The sequence below is a fragment of the Dermacentor silvarum genome, chromosome 1, assembly GCF_013339745.2.
Source record: "Dermacentor silvarum isolate Dsil-2018 chromosome 1, BIME_Dsil_1.4, whole genome shotgun sequence".
In the NCBI taxonomy this organism is placed as follows: Eukaryota; Metazoa; Arthropoda; class Arachnida; order Ixodida; family Ixodidae; genus Dermacentor; species Dermacentor silvarum.
In genome coordinates this window covers 6,207,756-6,229,573 of record NC_051154.1, presented here as the reverse complement: position 1 = coordinate 6,229,573, position 21,818 = coordinate 6,207,756, and the positions used below count along the sequence as shown (strand labels likewise).

General features: G+C 45.9%; 1 protein-coding gene across 2 annotated transcripts in view; it reads right to left on the bottom strand.

Annotated features, from left to right (window-relative positions):
- Positions 1-21,818, bottom strand: part of LOC119456311 (actin-binding LIM protein 3-like) — a 277,883-nt gene that overhangs the window by 225,918 nt on the left and 30,147 nt on the right. For both annotated transcript variants that reach the window (XM_037718012.2, XM_037718022.2), the window contains exons 3-4: positions 19,112-19,295; positions 6,359-6,483 (exon numbers count right to left, since the gene is read on the bottom strand). In XM_037718012.2, the coding sequence (XP_037573940.1) occupies positions 6,359-6,483; positions 19,112-19,295 (309 nt within the window). The remainder of the gene's footprint in view (positions 1-6,358; positions 6,484-19,111; positions 19,296-21,818) is intronic.

The following is a 21,818-nucleotide window of genomic DNA, read 5'->3' as shown; positions in this document are numbered from 1 at the left end:
GCAATAACGCAGTCCTGACCATGCTGGCATTGGGCTAGAATTGCGCCAATTCCTTGGCCGCATGCGTCGGTACGAATTTCCGTGGCGGCATATTCATCGAAGTGAGCCAACACTGGTGGTGATGTAGGTAGTGCAATCAGCTGCGAGAAGACGGACGCTTGTACAGGACCTAAGGAAAAAGTAAAGTCTTTCTCAAGAAGGCAGGTTAGGGGCCATGCTATTTCTGCAAAATCTTTCCCAAACCGCGGAAAAAAAAAAGAACAAAGGCCAAAAGGAATGAACGCCCCAAGTATAACGAGGTGTCGGAAAGTTGGTATCGGCGCTAACTTTGGCAGGGTCAGGCCGTATACCTGTAGCATCGACAAAATGGTTAAGTACAGTGATCTCTCGGCGGCCGGAGCAGCATTTGGCACAGGTAAGTTGAAGACCTGCAAACGCAGCACACGGGAACTTAACAGCGGGGTTCTACTGTATTTTTTTTTTTTATTTTATAAGGTCATTGGCAGAATTTCAAGAGGGCACTTTACCACACAGAAAAAAAACTTCCTATATTTTGGTTTTTACACCAGCTCCAAATTTTCATTTCAAAAATCTGCCTATTCCGTATGTAACATTAATCTAAAGAATTAAATGCAGCATCAAAGTTCTTTCAAAATGTCGCCTAATCCCGATCACCTGTCATTTCGAAAATGTGCACACAGCCACCATTTTCTTCAGAGAGCTTGTAATTAATTTACAATCGGTGGGGCACGAGTGGACTCTGGAAACACGAACAAAGCATTTTAATTGACTGGAAGAAGAAACTAGTGTGGCATAAATGCAGGTGTTTTGAAAAGGTCTCACCATTATGGCCTTTTAGCTGTGCATCAGCCACGCAAGGCTGAGTGCGCCGAACCGTCAAGTTACGTTTGCTGCGTTGCTTCAGCAGAGAAAGTATGAAGTTTCAAATTTGAATGGCATCAGCAATTACAAAAACAGAGTGTCAATGAACCGTGACCTCCAGGTAGTGGCCTAGTAACAGCCAAACCTTGGCACCTTAGCGGCACTCGGATTGTGTGAATAGCAACGATAGCGATGCTAGCAGATTTCGAAATCCTCATGCGGTGCTCACTCACCAGGAGGTCGTATAATTGTCAGCTTGGAGCAGGGTGCACAGGCCGCGCGTCCCCCTCATGCTTCAGATTTGCAACATAAGTCGGCGATGCAGCTTCACCTAAGGCATGGGTTCTCAAAGTGGGTTCCGCAGGCCCCTGCTTGGGGTTCCGCGAGCCACTGATAAATTTTCCGTGGTCCCGCGCTCGCCAATTAAGTGGCTAAAACGGCGAACAAGAGGTATGCTCAATCCACAGAACTTCCATTACCCATGCCCGAGTGTCAAAAAGCACATCACAGCTCGTAATGGCAGTGCGTGAACTGCGCAATAAATCCGCAAGCAGCTGGTAGCCACTCTTTCACAGCTTTCACTCTTGAATCTCGGAGGCCGTAACGTGCAATTAACATACGCATTTCTCCCGTTTGCAGATAGGGTAGGTGCAGATAGCGTGCGCACTGACGTCGGAGGAATAAAAAAGTAAATGTGCGGAGCACCACAAATGCGCGCCGCGAAAGAGCAAAAATGGCGCTAGAGTCCAAAAATGAAGCGGTGCAGTCTGCATCGCTAGGGTCCTCAGCTGCAGTCGTACGCGATACGTGACTGACAGCAACGCCGGAATGCTTTGTGCTTATTTGTACCCTCAAAGCGCTTATTGTTGCGTTAATCGCCGCGCGTAAAACCGCGTTGGCGGCTAGCCGCGTGCTTCCATAAGTGCGTAGTCGCCATCTGTGATCACGTCGATAGCCACCACAGTTTCGTCCGCAGCGGTTGCGGCAAACAGTAGTTTCGTTTTGACTCGGTGCGCGCGTCGGCTGCGTGCCTTTATAACTGCGTAGTCGCCATCCATGATCGCGTCGATAGCGACTGCATATTCGTCCATACTTGCTGCAGCAAATGGTAGTTTTGACTTGGTGAGTGCGTCGGCCGCTTGCCTTCTGAACCGCAAGGTCGCCGTCCATGATCGCGTCGAAAACGGCCGCGGTTTCGTCAGCAGCGGTTGCGGCAAGCAGTAGTTGCGCTTTGACTCAGTGCAAAAATGTCAAAGATTAAGGGCCCATTCACACTTGCGACTAGGCGAGGTCGCGCGACCAAGTTAGCCGCAAAGCGACCAGTCGCAAGAAGTCGCAAATGGTCGCTTTTCTCGAAATGCGACCGTTTTGGGCCAGTCGCTCACTGCTCGATTTTTCAGTTGCACGACCGCAGTCGCAGAACAGCTGAACCAATCAGATGCGAAGGAACAGGACGTCCGTATACGCTGATGCTTATTTTATGCGGCGATGACATTTCAAACAGAAAAAACCGGCATATCGCGAGACATTTTGGTTTACCGACTCGGCGGTCGCATTTGTCAGTGTGAACATCGTTCGTCTTGAGTAGCTTTCTGGTCACCAGTCGCAATCGGTCGCGCGACCTCGCCTAGTCGCAAGTGTGAATGGGCCCTAAGAGCACCGGCTACATCGCGATGGACGGACGATTTGTTGGCGACCAGCTCCCTAGCGAAAAAAATAACCGAATGTGCGCGCCGTAGTGAAAAGCGTGTCTGCAGATAAGACGCGCGCCGCGGCCGCGCTGCGAAGGATGTTGCGAGGCCTTCGCCTTAATCAGTCATGAAATGACAATTTCAGCTTCCTCATTGCTTTTGTGCAAAATACAAACAAGATTTGCTGATGCATTCAGTAATGTTGAAGTAGTAAGCATTTATTTGTTGTTTTCTTGATACTCTGGATAATTAGACATTAGTTTAATTAGGACATTTTAATTCGGTTAATTCGCGGGGGGGGGGTTCCTTGGCGCTTCATGGAGCTTAGCAGGGTTCCCCGGAACAAACATGCTTGAGCACCCCTGACCTAAGGAGACGATGGGCAACGCGGCGGCAGCGAACGGGAAAGGCGACCGCATGGCGATGGCAATCGGCTGTAGAGTGCAGTGGTGGCATCGGGGTTGTTTAAACGTTCCGATGGAGGCTGTGAGCGATGGTAACTTGTGTGGTTGTTAAACCATACCTTTGCAGTTCCTTTGAGGTAAAATAGCATGTTTGCAAGCCATGAGCGTCGGATCCCAGTTATGCTGACTCGCATCTTCGTAGTAGTCCAACCAATCTTCGTCATCCGTACCGCAGAATGTTCCAGGGTTGCGAGGATGTGAAAAGACAACCGTTGAAGTTACTAGTGCTGGTGATGTCATTGTCATTGACGGTGCGCTTCCCAATTCATCTGCCATCATGGAAACACCAAAGCGACGACCGCTGCAGCAGTCGCCGCTTTGTAGTCAGTAGCTTTGCGGTTGGGCGTCTGGTACTCTGCTACCTCCACCAAACTGATGCAGGGATTACGTGTGCATCAAGGAAGAGCCACACTGGACATTTACAGTATATACAATGGGATAAAGCAGCCAAGCCGACTGCCAGCTTGTGCAGCACTTCTCAAGGCACCATTGTTGTGTTCATACGCAAGCACCACATAACAATATCATGTAATTCGATAATCAGTCAAACCTCGATACAGTTAAACCTGGATATAACGAAATTGACAAATTCCCGAAAAACTTCGTTATAAAGAGGATTTCGTTATATGCAGGTTCGGCACGAGAACTCAAAAAAGAAATGCTTACTGTATTTACTCGATTCTAACAAGCCCTCGATTGTAACACGCACTTGTTTTCCCGTTTTCGTCGAAGCACTCATCCTTGGAATGCCACACCAGGTACTGGATGCGTGGACGCATATCGTTTCGCACAAGTGCAAGGCGTTGGAAACGAAGCGCGAGCGACACGATGGCGTCGTACGTAACGTCGTATAGTGTCACCTAGTGTCAGGTTAGTGAAGTAAAGCGCAGAGACTTGCGCAGTAACCAAAGAATGGCGCTGCCAGCGTGTTGAAGAAAAAAACATTTTTTTTTTTCTCGGCAACATCTGCTGGAAAAGGAGAGCGCCGGCTTGGCGGGCTAGGCCAGCTGCAACAAGCAACGGGATCAGGTTTGAATGAAGGGAGGGGGAAAGGTCACGCCCGCGGCGGCAAGATCACTGGGTCGTGGAATGCAGGCCTGCCTTGCGCCCGCTCGCACGCACGCACACGTGCGCTCGCTCTCGCCTCGCAGTCACCGTGAATTCGAGCGCGCCAAGCGCGACGTCGCCGCTTCGCATTCCATTGCGGTGGAGAAGGTGCTTCCGGTTGCTGCTCGCGCAAAAATGACAAAATTTGGGGCGAAATCTCTAGGTTGTCGGCGGGGAAAATTCTTTATTTCGAGGGGGTCTCCCGCTGCCACTTCGTTACGTAGAGGTCTCAAATACATGTGCTTCTATGGAGTAACGGCGGGGAATAGAAAAACTTCGTTATATCCAGGAATTCGTTATATGGAGGTTCGTTATAAGCAGGTTTAACTGTATAACGAAGTTGTACTTGCAGCGAAAAACTTATCGCAAATTTCGTTAATTCGAGGTTTCGTTAATTAAATGGCACAAAAATTGGGAAATAAAAATAGTCTGTTACATCGCGAATTTCGTTAAATCGAGGTTCGTTATATCAAGGTTTGACTGTAGACTAAAGAATTTGACAACATAAGCACTCATACAATTGGTAAGAGCGCTACATCGGCGAAATATGCTTAATCGCGGCTTACTGAGGCACTATCTTCTGCTGGGAGAGCACAAATTTTTTTCACGTTGTCCCAAGACTTGGAGCAGCTGAGGCTGCAGCCTTCCACGATCCCGCAGAAGCGCCAGAATAGAACAAGCATACACATCAAGTTGGATCAGGTGGGCAGAGGATCTATGTTGTATTCACTGCTCCCTTCGCTCATGTTGTGATTCATGACATCAGTGATGAAGTCCCTATTCTCAAGCTCTCCCGTGGTCACGGCCCCTTCGTCTGCGGACACAAACTTGTCGCCCATTGACCAATCAACGGCTTCTGAAAATACTGACAAATAGCTTCAAACTTTGTCGAAACCAGCAACAGGTTCATTTGAACTCATCCAAAAGCTTTTCACTGTTGTCACCAAGAACGCGAAAATCAGCACAATGAAAGCAGTTTTGGATCATTTCCTTTTTAATGTCAGCCCAGGACGCTGTGGTGACGTGATTTCTTTTCTCTGCGCATTCAACTCGGTAATTTATAACTTTACAAAGAATGGCAGATTCTGCCGCTTCGTGCTAGCCATCACGCAAAAACCAAGGCAATACGTGAGATAACAATGCGAGTGAACCTCCACAAGCCACAAACGTGCTAGAAAGCGGACCAGGATCATTTTTTGTAAAGGTTCCCAGCGTGGTAGTGCCGCACAGGCATGCGCTCAGGCACAGCCAGGCTAAAGCCCTTTTTCTGAGGGAGTGTTGGCAGCTCACCTGGCTGCAACATGAAAAGGCGAACTTCTGGGGCAGTTTAGCGCTGTTTTAAGTCCAATATATCAGCAGTGGCTGCTATATTTGTTCAATGTAATCATACTCTTGCTATATATTCTCATTGCAACTGTACAGTGTTCAGAAATTGTTCAATATAAAGGACAATTCAATGTAAATGGGTTTGATATAATAGATCTCGACTATTTGAGATCGTCATAAGTGGGTTCAACTGTATACTTAGGAGTGGCAAGAGTTGTGCAAGGGTGAGTGCCCTAGTTATCTCAGGAGTGGCAGTGTAAAGCCCTAACCAGTGGCACACATGAGTAGGCACCAACGGGTGCCTTCATGCTCAAGCATGACCCTCGGTGACTATGGCACTCTCGTGGCAGACCTAATAACTTGCACTATCCCTCAACTGGCCTGGAAGATACCAATTTCCTCTCTCGCTACCTCCATAGACACTTTCCTGCAGCTCAAAAAACACATGAACAAAATGGCCTTGCATCGGACGGCACCATTGTGCTGCAAGTGACATCTACAACTCTGCTGCTGGCATCGTAGCAGTTGAATTACATGAGCAGAAGAGCTGGTAGATTGTGGTATCTGCTATAATGGCTCCATCCCATATGACTTGGAGTGCTACAATCACCAACAGTGTGGTCTTCCCCTTGCATGTCAACTTACAATGACAGTGCTGCAGCAGGTCTGCTGTTAAAATTGCTGTGAAGACATCAGACATGGCTGTCAAAAGGATGGCAAAATGGGTCAGCGCTTTTTTTTCTGTTGTCTTCCCATGTGCTGCTATCATAGGTGACTGATATTCCTTAGGATTTGGAGTACTGTTGCAATTACCTCAACATTTTCAAGTAGGACTAACAAAACACCCCTCATCAGCTCAAATGAGATAACGTGATGAGGTCAACTTACTGATTGCTCCATTGATGTGTGGCTCTTCCACAGATTGGGATGTCACCACAGGTATTTGGATACACTTTGAACAAAGGCACTCTTTGCCAGTGTAGGTCACCTTTTCCCCACTGGGAAACTGTTGCCTGTAAATAAGAAAAAAAGTGTACAACTGACTAGTCTTTACCCTTCATCACAAATCTTTAGTACACAGCATATATAATGATTGTCACATGGGCACCCATGAAGTCCTTTGTCTATATCTCAAGGAAGATACACATGGTGTCACATGGTCACCCTGCAATTAGGGAAGCCTAATGGAGCTTCTGGTGAGCACGAGTTTGGCCATATCCTTTGACAGCTGGAGGGAGCACTCTCTAGACCCCGATTTATGCTTGCTGTTGCCCCAAAGCATCTCTCGATTGTGCATGCTTATGTGTGTAACAAGATGGCGAGTTGGGCTAGTTGGTTGACGTTCATATTTGACTTAGATTGAAGTGCACTGAAGACACGGACACAGAAAGGAAGTAGACAGGACAGCGTTTGCTAAGCCAGTCAAATATGAACCAATGTTTGTGCCCTATGGTGCTTTTCAATTACACACAAGTGGCCATCCCACGAAGAAAGAATAACAGGAGGTGAAACTCTGGGCCAGCGTCAGCGCGAGCACTGGTCGTGATTATGTCATGCTGGGAGAGGAGACGCGCTGGTGGTGAACGTTGGCGCAGCTCCCCTTGCGGTGACGGAAGGAACTACTTCCCTCGCGGTCGAAGCTGAGCGCGCGCGGCCGCGGTGACGGAAAAAAAGACAAAAGCTCCTTCCTACATGGCTGCCATGATGGCTGCGGTCTCCAACGGCGTCGTCTGCTACTGACCGCTTGCGCTGGGTTGTCGGATACCGCCGAAAAAGCTTTGCGCCAGCGCGGTTTGCAATCCAGTTGGTTTGCAATCCAGCAATCCATTTGGTTCTCTGTGTCCCGTTAAAATGTGATGCTAAATACATGAGTGCTGATGAAAAACCACCTTCTTGGAGTCATTCTTTTCTTTCCATTACTTTCCATATTATGAAGCAAGCACTCATTTTGAGCTGCTACTCTCAATGATGTTTGGACACTAGTCTTTATTATTTACTTGTTGCAAGCATAGCTTTTCTAGATAGTTCATGCATCCCACCTAGTTTATTAAGCTGGGAAGTAAGCACGTGCCTGCCACTTTTGTTAAGAAGCCTTGGTATGGTGCTCGCCAAACAGTACCCCTCTGCAGCACCTAGACCCATCCAACCTGCAATGCCTCAGCAGTGAGCAAAATACTCTGTTCTGGAAGTTACAGAATATAAAAAGATGCAACAAGCCCCCTCTGCAATACATGCAACTATTACCTTACTCCCCTACCAATTGACAAAACAATCGTTTCATGGTGCATGTTCACTTGGAAATGGTATTGGACACTGCCATGCATGGCATTTCGAAGGCCCAGTCTCCTACACTGCCTGGCAAACATCCACCTTGATGCTGCCATCTGCAGCGCCAAGGTCAAGCATCACCACTGCAAGTTATAGAGAAGAAAAAAAACAGAGCGAAAAAAAAAAGGGGGGGGGACATGAAAAAGCGACACGAACACAGCGCTGAATTGCAACAGTTTATTCATGAAGACATGAAGGAATAAATATATATGGTACTACCATGCGCAACGTGTGAATAATCAGCAAAAACCTGGAGCATCATTTCCAATGCTGATAATGCTAGTAGCCACATGCTGACAATGCACACTGGCTGTTTGCCATTCAAACCTTGTTAAGATGTGCTATTTCCCGAGATGAAAGTGCAATCGAAGGAGAATTGATGCACGAGCTATCAAATTTCCTGATGAATTGTGTCAGCTGTGAAATATGTCTAGTGTTGCATTCCGCTTGTTTTGGTTTCGATCTAGCCAGCACTTCGCTTTAGTCAAAGTAGGACTTACACCAGGGCAATGAATACCCAGATGACCCTGTACCATGTTGTACACATTGTTATCGTGAAAAGAAAAAACTTGCAGTACTTCTGTATATACATGATGTGTCCCACAAACTGAAGAGGGTAGCGCAACGCGCTGGTGTTGCGGTGGTTCTTTCCGCTCTGGAAAAACAATCAAAGCTTTGCAAGTTTGCTTCACAAACCAGGCGTGGTCCTTGTTAGGAAGGGTGTAGTGTAATGCACTACTGGCGTGGTGTATGCGATTCCTTTCCCTTATGGAAAAAAGTACGTGGGACAGATCGGCAGGTGCCTAAATGATCGTTTCAGGGAGCACCATAACGTGTACAACACGAAAAAGGGTCATCTGGGTATTCATCGCATTGATCACGGGTGTAAGCCCTACTTTGACAAAAGCGAAGTGCTGGCTATGTCTATAGACGATTTTATATTCGATTCGAAGTGCTGGCTATGTCTACAGACGATTTTATATTCGATTCATGGGCGCCGCCATCTTGGGCTGTTACACAAACAATTTCTAAGTTTTATGAGAAGTGAAGTCATGTAACATGGTCATAAAACACTTTACGCATTTATACAACTATTTTCATGCTTGCAAATCGGCTGTAGTAACGTACACTTCATCGTTAAAGACAGAAAAGAGCAGCGTTATCAGCCAAAGATGGTAGAACCTAAACGCTTCCGTAAAATAGTCTGTGATAACTTCGCTGTGATCAGCCGTGAACTATGTCTATAGTTTACAGCTGACACTTGAAATCATTGAGGCAGATTTCATCAGGGACTGATAGCTCGTGTGTCAGTTCTCCTTTGATTGCACTTTCATCTCGGGAAATAGTAGCATATCTTAACAAGGTTTGAATGGCAAACAGCCAGTGTGCATTGTCAGCATGTGGCTAGCAGTATCAGCATTGGAAATGATGCTCCAGGTTTTTGCTTATTATTCACATGTTGCGCATGGTAGTACCATATATATTTATTCCTTCACATCTTCATGAATAAACTGTTGCAAGTCAGCGCTGTGTTCGTGTCGCTCTTTCATGTCCCTGTCTTTTTCGGGCTGCGTTTTTTGTTTTTACAATAAATTACCAACACGCCCAAGCTTCCACGCAAGTTATGCTTGCAGCACGCTAGATGTAGGTGCTTACTGTTTCTACTGCAGGATGAGTGAATGTAGCGGCAAACAGATGCTCCCAATTGTAAATGAGGGAGAACAGTGGCCCAACAGCGACCACCAGCTTATGAAAAATGATAACAGCCTTAACCACTTGGCTATACTAATTGCGGCAAGGTGCTATTAGCTGACCACGTCTGCAGAAAGGGCATCCACCCTTGCTTCCCAATTGCTTATATGCAGGAATGAAGGTGCAATAATATGGATCAATTCCTGCAAAAAGTTGAACCCCTCTGAATGGCTGGGACAAGTCATTAGATTCATTAGCCATTCAAGTCATTAGTCTAAGAGCTTTGAATAGAATCTGCTACAGCTGTTTTTGCTCCATCTTTCAGGCGTCCTCATGCCTTAGTCAGGAGGATATTGGGCCTGACTATGACCACGAGTCACAACAATGGTATCATGAACCAATTGAGGAGATAGCACACAAAAACGCTTTCAATAAGACAGAGGACTCCTCTTTCGTAAAGCAAAGCTTTCCCGATAGTGGCTGCTGTCTTGCCAAATAGCGCGATCAAATTTTGGTCCCCCAGCACAGCCACCAGATGCTCTAACCATTAGGCTACAATCATACGTATCATGCCAACTAGCTCTTTCAGATGTCACAATGGATAGCATGGGTGAGTGAGAGCACATGTGTGTGCTCCAGTTTCCTTTACCAGAATCCCCAAAGTTAATTTGTAGCAATTTTTGAAGCAGATGACATTTCATTCTGAAGCAGATTATAGCAGACAAATTGATTATGGAGCAGTCTAGAACATACAAATTAACTTAGAGCCTTATTATAATTAAGTTGGGTAACAATCACAAAGCCTAGCATTCTGCAGGCTACGTGTTTAACAGCAGCTTAAGGGCATTTTCATATTTTTTGTCAAGTGCTGTTGAAGTGGCTGGAGGTGCTTTCGTACAGAAGTTGTGAAGAAGCCAGGGTTAGTGAGCAGCATATTGCAATTCATTCAAAGACATTTCTAGGTGATGTGACAGCGCCAACTAGCTCAAACAAAGATTGTGCAGCACTCAAAGTGACTGGTTGCAAGCCCTCAGTAAACCAAAAACCTTTCCTCTCCTTTTCCCTTCGCAGCACGCGCCGTGTTTGCACTCGTTGATCGCGGCGATTGTAGAGCAACTGTCACGGTGCCGACACGAGTCAATACAAAAAAAATGCAGCGAAAACAAATGGTCTTTTCGATTTAGCTGCACTTTCTGCATAGTTGAAAGAGCGCAGCACTTTTGTCCTCGATATTACAGTGCAACGCATGCCACCTGCATCGTGCTCTTCGATTTGCCTTCATGCAAGGCAAGTTCTGGATAACTCCATGAGGCATCGTGCAAACTCTCTGTAGCAGACGGCATGAAATAACGCTAGGTGAATAATGGTATGTGGACTTAAATATCTCTAGCTTTGGTTACAACAGTTCCTATAGCTAGCATAAAAATGTGAGGTACAAGTTTTATGTCTGAAACATAAAGGCAGATTAGTAGTGTGACGGTGAAAGTGCTTTAGATCGCATGTGTTTCTCTTGGAACGCATTCTCTAACGAAATAACAGCATCCACGCCCTCCATTTCGTTTTACAACCTAGCATCATCCTGATAGCAATTATTACAATGACAAAAAGAAGATACCCCCGCCCCTTTAGCTACATACAAACTTGTCGAAAAGGTTCATGACAGGCCTGCACTCAGTTGATGAGAACTGCTGCCAGATTGCAGAAGCATGTCCCCAGAGGAGCCAAACTTTGAGCAAAGCATACTTGAAAGCAAGACACTTTTCGAAACACAAAGAGCACATCCGATGCAGGGGAGGTATTCTGTAAGAGTCCACCTAGTGGACTAGTCCATTTCATCTGCTGCTGAAGTGCTGATTGACTGTGGCGCCTGCCCCCTGCGGACGCCGAGCTTAGCCCAGCCAATCAGAAGTTCAACAGCAGACGAAATGGACAAGTCCACTAGGTGGACTCTTACAGAATATCTCCCCAGATCTCTCTGATGATGAATGTGCGGAGCAAGACTTGGCGCATATGGTGGCCTGTGAGGGTGATTTTTCATTTTCTGTGTTTTGCGCTGAGCAACAGCTGGTTAGAGTACCTCAGGAACACGAGCGCTGATAAGCTCCTACAGAGAAACACCATGTACATGGTGACGTTCCAAGCAGACATTGCGAGCAGCCTGATCACTTGCAACAGAAATGCTCCAAAAAAAAGCGCGTTAAGCCAAGCAATGACAGCTCTAAGCCCGTTGTCAAGAAGGCCACACCGCAGTCACTTTCAACCACTGCCATTAGGTATGACAGGTACGATCGCTGGCACGTGCACACACCAAATGCACAGCGTTACCGTTAAAGGATGTGCAGCGAAGAGCCGAATTCTCTGCCGAAAATGTCACGTGTTCTTGTGCCTGTCAGCTCAGAATCATCGCTTTTATGTTTACCACACAAACTAGGGGCGCGATCTTGTACGCGTTCCAAAGTGGAACGGAGGCGGTCCGGACCGTTTCATCGAGCCGCACACGATTGGTCAATTTGAACCGTGAGCCGCACACAACTGGTCAATTTGAACCGCGACGATCAAATTGACCAATCGTGTGCGGCTCGATGGAACGCCTCCGTTCCATTTTGGAACGCGTACAAGATCGCACCGTAGATTGCAAATGTTTACAAAATCAAGAAAGAATCACAGGAAAAATGTTTTGCCCCACTTACCTAGCTAAGCGAACAGTGCAACATTTTTTCCGGGTTAAGGCGCCCTGTCCACAAATGTGGACACCACGGAACACAATGAAATAATAAAATTTATGTTTCAATCTTTTAATGGCTCTTTTATTGAAGCATGGAGAGCCAAAAATGACGTTAAGATAATTTTTTTCATTGCCACATTTAATTCACGCCAGAAGGGGTTAAACAAGCACTAATGTGAATTAGACTAATTAAACTTAATAACCAAAACAGCCAGATGATCGATCCTAATGCAAGTGTTGAAAGCTCATCATCTGGGGAGTTCATAATTGCTTTCAGACATGCAACAGCGTTGCACGAATTCAGGCGCACAGAAAAATAAAACTGAATGAAGAGCACAAATGTCATGCCTTTAGAGAGGGCCATGAGTAACATGACTACGCCTCAGTGTCCTCATCAAACCATGAACACGCTAGATTCACATTATTGCTCGTTTAATTACCTCTGTGATAAAGACAATGCCTAGGAAGTCGTTTTTGCATCACATCTGCCCTATTTTTGTGGAATTTAAAACTCATGTTCTGAACCACCTTGTATCTAGAAAACTTTGCTGGGACAAGGAACTTCAAGCCAAGCCACATAAATATGCCACCCAACCACATTATTTGGCCCTTATTTTGGGCACCACCAGTCCAGCTCGGACACTTCAGTTATGTGTGCGTCAATTTGGTTTGTTTTTCCAGCCATATGAAGTCATGCAGTGAAGCCCAACTTGCAAAAAAATTTTGCTATGTGGCCCTGAAACACTTTTCTAACTAATCATAAAATGGCCTCACTATTAAAGTACGTCATCCCACGAATCTCATGCAGCAAAGATGTTTCAAATGCTTTAACTACACAAGTGGAGCTATCGCACAAATACCCGGCTTTCTCTCTCTCTTCGTTTCCGCTGGAAGCTACACAGCGGAGTTGTGTCGTGGTGGCACCCTGTGGCAGCCGCAGTAGACTACGCTACACAGCACACTGCTGCCATCTCAGAGGCCACCCACAGCAAACACACAGTGCAAAGATGAAATGATTTTTCTCTGTTTTTGATATCGCAAACATATACATTTTTTAATTTAACTCAAAATTAGCAATTAAGTATTACTGAGACCGCTCTTGCGATCACAAAATCTGACAATAGCATTAGTGAACCAACTGCTTTCGATGACGACATCACAAATGTCAGAGCAAGTGACTGCTTTTGACAAGAGATTGTAAATTCCCTGCTGCATGCAGTGCAACAGTATTAGGCTCATGTTCACAGGAGCCTCCTTCACAGATCAGCAATGTTTTTTTGTGTGTTTTTTTACTAAGTTAAAAAAGTGTTTCAGGGCCCCTTTACCTTCAAAAATTTTACTGATAGTATTAGCTTTTTAAAACTTTCTGTACAAATAGCACTTGCCAGGTTTTTTTAAGGACCATGTTCTATGGACGCGTAAACATAGGCAAAAATACTATGTTTTCCAAGTTCAGCAAGGTTTTACAGTGCTGTTGTGTAACATTCGGGCACAAATAAAATTTTGGCAGATAATATGCTTTGCGATATGAAAGCATTTTAGGGGTTTTGTGTCCAACCATTTTCTCCGAAAGCAATATTTTTGTAAATTTTAGGAGCAAATTACAAAAATTTAAATAAAATTGTACCTACACAATTACAAAATAAAAGAAGAAACATGACAGCCAACTATAATAATCTATTTTGTAAAAATGCAGGGATGGGACTGCCCAAAGTCATTTTGGAGCAATTTTTGGAGCAAGTAAAGTTGCATTTTGCAGCAGTTTTGAGCAGACAAAATTGCATTTTGGAGCAGCTTGGGGCAGACTAAATTTCATTTTAGAGAAATCTGAAGCAGACAAAATTTCATTTTGAAGCAGTTTGGAGCAGGCCAATCTGAATTTCGGTGGAATAATGGAATATGGCAGCGCACTTCGAAACCACGACGTAGCACAGAATAAACGTACATGAAGCGCATAGTAGAAGAACTTTGTAGCTACTAGAACATGGAAGAGCGGGTCGAGCGGTGGCATGGCGCATGCTTTCCTGTAAAGCCAAGCGAGTTTCTGGGGTCATCGAGCGGGATGTGTTCATGTTTGCTTGTGCGCACCTGACACCATGTTTGTTCATTGAGTTAGTATGCCTATGTTAATGAGTTCATACGGCCGATAAGACTACAATCCTTATTTCGTATAGCTGTCTACTAATTTGTTATCACAACCTATGCTTCACCTTTTGGGCCGAAACTGCAACATTTTATTCCAAATCCGCCCTTAGCCCTTCATAATAGGTCAAAATGGCTCAGGCCTCAGCCATATGGGTATAAAAATAGAATAGTTTCACATCATACCGGCCCTGGCGACAGAGACAGCCGCCCGCTGAACCCGCTGCAGCACTCGCCTCCCTAATATCTAGTTGCCCTCAGCCTAATTTGCATTGTTTTGCGCATCAGCTAGCGAGCACCGCACAGCTCGGCCCACTTAACTATATTCTAGTAAACTCTAAATACAACTGCCCTGGCCATTACGACAGCAACGACAACAGCAGGAAGAGGCCACGCGCACACGCCAGCCACTTGCCGGAAGCGCCGAAAAGTCTAGTCTTATAAGTGCAAAAATTACCAAGGATTTTTGCGGGAGGTGCCGTCGAGCGCTGTGCGGAATGTGAACGGCTGCACTCTTTTTCGTAGAACGAATCCGCTCGCTGTTCGCAGCCACTGCCGGGGCACACATGCCGAAGTCATTCTGGCTTAGCATGGCTCAATTTCAGTCAATTTTCTGTGTTTGACACAGTTTGGCGCTGGAAATTGTGTATGTATCAAAATGTCGCAATTTGCACAGGAGTACCATGCCTGATAATGTAATTTTGTGACAATGAAGGAAATAATTGACATTAACGCGATATCGTTAAAGGCCCAGCGGCTGTCGTAGAAAATCTGGCGGCAGTGTCGGTCTCGGCGTAGGCGTCCGCGGCCAAGAAAATCATCCCGAGCCACCCCGACCACGCAGGTCCTCCGTGTGGCACAGAGGCGCTGGTGAACTAATCACATTTCTAAAAGCAAAATGCATCAGAAAAATCGTAAAGTACGACATAACCACAACCTACAGACATGATAGCGTCGGATTGTAATTTGAATATAGGAGAAATAATTCTCTTACACGGAAACTCAAACACAAGCCCCTTTTCCAGCATTTCTACCAGGCAACAGCTTTTTATTATTTTATTAGTTTACTTGATTACTGTATTCAAACATAAAGCGAGGTTCCTTCCCAGGATCCTTAGCCTCGAAGACACGCCCAGCTTATAAGTGATAGATTCAGTTACTGTTTTAATATGACAGCAGCAGCAGCACATTTCCGGCGATCCAGACTAAACGGCAGTGCAAATTGTACCTACTGATTTAGCAGGTGAGGCAGTACCGTATTCTTGCACGTAGAACCCGCACCGAGAATTCGAAATATTCAGCATAAACCTGGAGGGCAGTTAATACGCAATTTTTGCCTTAGTGTGTGGCTTCACAGCATTGCGGTGCGCACTGCCGTAAAGCCATAGCTCAAGGAAAAGTTCTCTCCAATCCAGTTTTAATATCTTGTAGGGAACCCTACCCTCTCCCCAACTCAGTATGTTGAAGCTCCCTTCTAGCATATTTCATGGTCGCCATTTCACATTTTGGCAACGTTAGTAATTAAGTAGTTCAGGCAACCCCCGCCAAGTCTCGGCTTAAAAATGCAACGGATGCTCTTGTTCCCAATCCGACACTGCAGCACACGACAGCCATGAAAGGGTAACGCATCGGTTGCTCGTGTTGCCATGCATTCTACTAAGTGGCCCACTGTTCCTGGCAGAACAAGCAGCGCAGGCCTTGAGAGCAACTCGTCCCCGGTCATCTGAACGGCAGCCACTGTGATGCCTATGAACGCGGATTCCAATAATTCCTGCTGGAGTGTGCTATTACCTGGCCACTTCACTGACATTTTCGATCCCATGATATTGCCGCTGCAAGTGAACATTTAAAGTGCTCCCACCGGACTTGAGCTTTGCAAAGAGACAAGCACGGTGCGCACATGACGTGCTGACAGTTTTGTCTCCAAAGTACCTAACTGCTGCACGGCACAAAAACGGATGAACTTTCTAATGAAAGCCAGTGTGCCTTTCCTCTTAAAGATGCGCTTGCCAGATAATCAAGGTCACATGCATAATCACCTTTACGTCAGATGCACTGCGTGTAACGTCACCGATTATGGCACGCGACTTTGGTAAACTGTCCATTGCAGAAAGTGCAAAATCACCACTGAAACTGTGCCACGCAGCAATAAAATGGCGAAAGAAAGCAGGTGGGCCCCCTGACAAAGGTGATGCAGTGGTGAACACTACTCCGAGCAGGTACTGTCTACACTGGCAGAGAAGCTGGCCTCCTGTCAGCATTCCCCTTTCAATAATGAACAAATGTGAGAAATTCTTGTGGTAAACTCTCCCTAGACAATGCTGTTGTGTACAACCACAATTCCCGATGATCCTTAAACTCGTTACCACGAGAAATGTGCCAACTTTCAAAGCTCTTATGTTTAAACATTTTATTTCAAGATGTAGTCGAACATATACTGCAATACAGCTCAGACCACTTGTAACGAAACTGCTTACAGTGCAAGACCGGATATAATGCGGTCTTTCCCGACTCCCGTTTATCTTCCCATAGAACTCAATGTATAAGCATACCTCTTATAATGCAGCCGCGCAAGACGAAATACCAGGTTATAATGCAGTTGCTGGGAAATCTCGCAAACAAGTGAGGCAACAAGCACGCTTCTCAATGAGGGAGCACTGCCGTCACACGCATGCGGCAACATGTGCACATGATCTCGCGCCAGATCAACGTGCATTCGTCTACGAGTACGAACATATATCAAGCGCAAGCTTCCCGCGACGGTATGCCTCCAAACAGACACCCCCGCTGACTTGGCATAACCAGCATCATCTCGTCAGGAGTCGGCGGCCAAAGTTGCGGTTTGGTGCAAAGTCAGTGAAATGCTTCGCAGTGGCTGTAAGGGACTTGGAAAACAGAGGAACCACCTCACCAACAAAAGTGAGGGCACATCCCAGTAGTATGCTTTGATTTCTGGACACATGCAGCTGCTTGGTCTACGTGCTTTGCATGTGCAACAGCCTTTGAAAAAATGTTTTGGTTATAATGTGGTGCCGCTTATAGTGCGGGAATTCGTGACTCCGGCGATTTGCATTATAAGCGGTCTATGCTGTACATAAAATTATAGCCTGATCACTGGTGTTTTGAATGGATGTACAGTGGAATCTTGTGATACGATTCTGCATAATACGTTTTTCGGGATAATACGTACCTTTTTCTTTTCCCGATAATATGATTTGCTTTATTTTCCGGTTCCCATGAAAATTGTATCAACGAGATTCCACTGCATAGCAGTAATAATTGTGCAGACAATTTCTGAGAATTCTTATGTGAAACTTCAAAGCACCACCTCAAGGAACATGAATGCAAGTAATAATTTGCTATTTAGTAAAAATCTGAAATAAACAAAATATGCACCTGGTTCCTAGTTCCCAACTTGTGTAAGTCACACAAAATAATTATTAAGGTTTGTTGGCGTCAATACGAGCCATAGCGCAATGGCCATGCTATGCAGGAAAGCAGTAGCTTCGCAAATGTGAAAAAACAGGTAAGTTCCTCTTGTACAGGAGCATTTGTTTTTGCTCAATGCAGCAGGCACTTGGTTCGCTTTTTTAGTACATTCTTTTCTCGCAAGGGAATGGTCGTCAAGTCAGGAAGCGTGCAGATGCCTACTGACACTTGATTGCGTTAGATCGGCTTTTCATGCAAGCAAGGTGGTCTAGTGTATGCAACTTGTGCTGGGGCCTCCACATGCTTTGTTTAGTTCCTGTACAGTGCTGTACAGTAATGCGGAGTGTTGCACAATATTGTATATTCATGAATAAGGGCACTTGCACAGGCGGTGTTCAAAATGTAAGATTAGACAGTCAAGCTTCGGTCAAAGGTAGGTCTGAAATTGATTGTGTGCTCTGGTGCGAGTGAAACTGCAGACGACGGGAAGGATTGCACGTCGTGCTGTCGAAGTGCTGATGGCTATAAGCAACCCACGGTGGGGGAAATAAAGTTGTGCTTGATGTTAGTCAAACACAATTATCAAAATAACACGCACTCATGAGCGTCTACTGCTGATTTCTATACGTCAGATCGAAAAATTGACAACCCGAGAGAAGCTTGTCTGAACTGTTGCCGTCATTTAAATATTGTTACAGAGTCGACCAAAGTGCAAAATTTGCATCTTGTTAATGAAGAAGTGCTCAAAGCACTGGAGGATAGTTTCAACGATACCTCCAGTCAAAGTTAAATTTTTCCAGACTCCCCAATCTGCCAGAAATGGTCAAATCTGGCAAATAGTTAAAGTTAAGTCGTAATTTCAGACGGTGCATGATGTGATGTTGCTAGTAGAAGAATTTAAACGAAAACGTTTAACAGTGCACCAAAATCAACCAAATTCATCGATTTCTATAGGCACGGAAACAAATGAGTTAGGGATGTGTCTGAAGGTGGCCCACTTATGCAACCTTCGTGCAGGGCACGTCAACCTTCCTCACATGCCCGATATTGCCCTTTTTGTCCACAGAAAGCCGCCACTTTTCCCCAAATGGTTATCTGCCACAGCAGACTCCAGCCGGTAAGTCAGCTTTGTTACAATAAGGTACACATTGCCGTTGTCTATTGAGCAGCCACTTGCACCCCTGTATCCAGTCATTCATGCAGCTAAAAGGTGCCAAAAATACAGCTAACAGCAGCTTCATCTTAGGTGAACCATCTCTTTTCAATCACAGCTCCTTGTCAAAAGCGTTCTAAACGAATTTTGTAACCATACAAAGGAAACTTACCGACATCTGGCACAGACAAAGCATTTTTGGTGATAGGTGTTTCCCAAAGCTGTCACCACCTCACCCTCAACAAACTGGCCACAGCCCGCACACTTGGTGCCAAACATTTTCTGGTAGTCTCCCGTACAGTAGTATTTGCCATCTCTGAAGAAGAATCCTCCCTGGGCCAATGAGCTGGTACACACTGAAGGGAAAAGAGGAAAAAGGGTTCGTCTCGACTGTGGCAGCACACAGCAGTACAGGCAATGCCAGATGCACTTTACTCTTAAAATATGTAGCGAAACAGGCATCTACAGCTTCAATATATATATCCTCCTAATACCAGCCAAAATTTCTGCTGCTATTTATATATACTGGCTCTATGGAGTGGGCCACAATGCTGCAAGTCTGAAACATCGAGCAAGTCGCCTGGCTCTGAAAGAAAAAATCAGTTGGCGACTACCACTATTCTTAAGTATTTCCTTAAGCTGAATGGAAACAAAAATTGTTAAATCACAATTATGACTTTTCTAAAATGCCTCCATAGTAGCAGTAGGTTTGTTCCTACCACCTACCTCGAATCCACTCATGCCGAGTAGAATGGCAACAGCAGAAACATTAGCTCGTGTATTGCCCAGATGTTAAGTGGCATTTTTTCAGCACGGCTAGACAAACTGTTGAACAGCACTTGGAACCTATGCAAGCGTTGCGCACTTTTAGATTTGTGGATGGTTTTTTGGTATTCTTGGAATGTGATGGGGAAGATTTGCTCAAGCAATCTTCAGACGTGATATCAGTTTTTTGACAGTACTTAGCACATATAGTTGTGACTAATGAGCTCCTGGTACATTGTTTTTAAAGTATTTTTGATTTAGGGCTGCATTTTTAACCAGGCAGGTTTGTTGGGCATTCTAGCCAAAAGCTAAGAGACAAATCTTGTCATTAAAATCCTCTCATTCTAAGCTTGCAAAGTGCAGCATTGTATACACATGTTTTGACCAGCGCCTTGAAGTCATGTTCACCAATCAGTACAAAGCAGTTCTGATGTCCATCGCCCAGCTGAGGCAGGATATAAGTGGGCCATTATGTCTACTGCAGATGAACGTTGACCCTCTGGAGGAAACAACTAAAAAAAAACATTGTCCGTAATTCCCATACTTGTAGATGTTACAAAAAAAAAAAAGAGCAACTGATTACAATTCATTTAAATATGTCATTGATCACAGTGACCAATTACTGCCCCCAAATGTAATTGAGCAATTAATAAAATGTAATAATTACTTTTAGGTTACTTTCCTCCCAATTTTCATTAACATTGCACAAACATTGTAAATAGAATGAACATGACTTGGCTGTATCAGTGCATGCTCTGTAGCTTGTGGGTTCTTAGTGTCTCACAGGAGACCAACCACCGCGGGTTCGAGCTTAGCGAGCCACAGGGCCGCGTCAGCCATCGTCTCCAGCACCGCTGCGCGTGAGCTCAGGCCGCAAGGGGCTACCGAGCGACGCACGCAAAAACACAGTAATGCCTCGAGTTAACGGAAACCGTCTAATCTATCCATCGGCACCAGGACTGCACAAACGCCCGCGCGGCAGAGAACCAAAGGGGTCCCTGCACGAAGCGCGAAAATACAGAAACTGGCGCCTATAGCACGTCACTGCGAGAGCACACACTCAAGCTGGGACAAGCCGCTAGGAACAGTCTCAGCAGCTATGCTACTTGCTCGGGCAATAACCAATGGGTCAACTCGCGAGAGCTCGGGCTTTCTCCTTCGGCTTTGGCTTTCAGCAAGTATGGCTAGCGGTGCGGCTTGCGGTGTGGCAAGCGGTGCCTAGTGCTTGCGCGAGTTCGTGGTACGACCTCGACCAAGCACTAGGCACCGCTCGTTGGCTTAGCGTCAGGAAAGGATCAGCACAAAGTACGCGCTCCCCGCACGGGCAAAGGCACCGTGTGCGAGCTCAAGTCCTAGTCACAAAGGTGTCGGCGGACATGAGGAAAGCACGTACGTACCCTGCGCTGGTCCCGGAGATAAGAGAGCCAAGCTCAGTAACTAGCAGCTGACGCGCGGCCGCGTAGTGACGTCAGCGCCCCGCCCTCACTGCAAATTACTGTGTGTGGAGCGCCACCGCTGGAACCGGTTGGGAGCGGGCGGGGTTGGCGAGGGACGGCAGAACAGGTGAAGCCTACGCAATGGCGCCAGCGCACGGAGGAACATTATTTAGGAGTAGAAACTCCCGTCAGCGCGGGCGCTCGCGTGCAACCGGAAAATGTCACATCAGTATGCGCCGACGGGGGCACATGCAAGCAGCAGCGAAAAAAAAAAAAAAAAAAACAGAAGCCCCGCGGGCTGCTTGGGCACGTTCTCTTCTGCGGCACCCATGTCTCCCGCTCAAAGCAGACGCCAAGCAGACCAACACAGGCATTCGGCGTTCACTTCAGCGTGCACGCCGTAACGTTTTTGTAGGCCTTTAAGTCAAACAGCAACAGTTCTTGTCGGTGTCTGTTTGAGGGCCGTAATACTAACAGCACTGATACGTGCAGTGTACCCTTGTTCGGAATTTGCTAGCCTAAGATGGGACGCAGGTGGGACGCGCGAGTGCCCTCAGTAGAACCTCTTTTGAGGGACTATGGTAGAACTTGTGAGGCGTGGCCTGAAAGTTGATGGAAAAACGGTGCCACTGTAGCTCAATTGGTAAGAGCATCGCACACGTAATACGAAGACGTGGG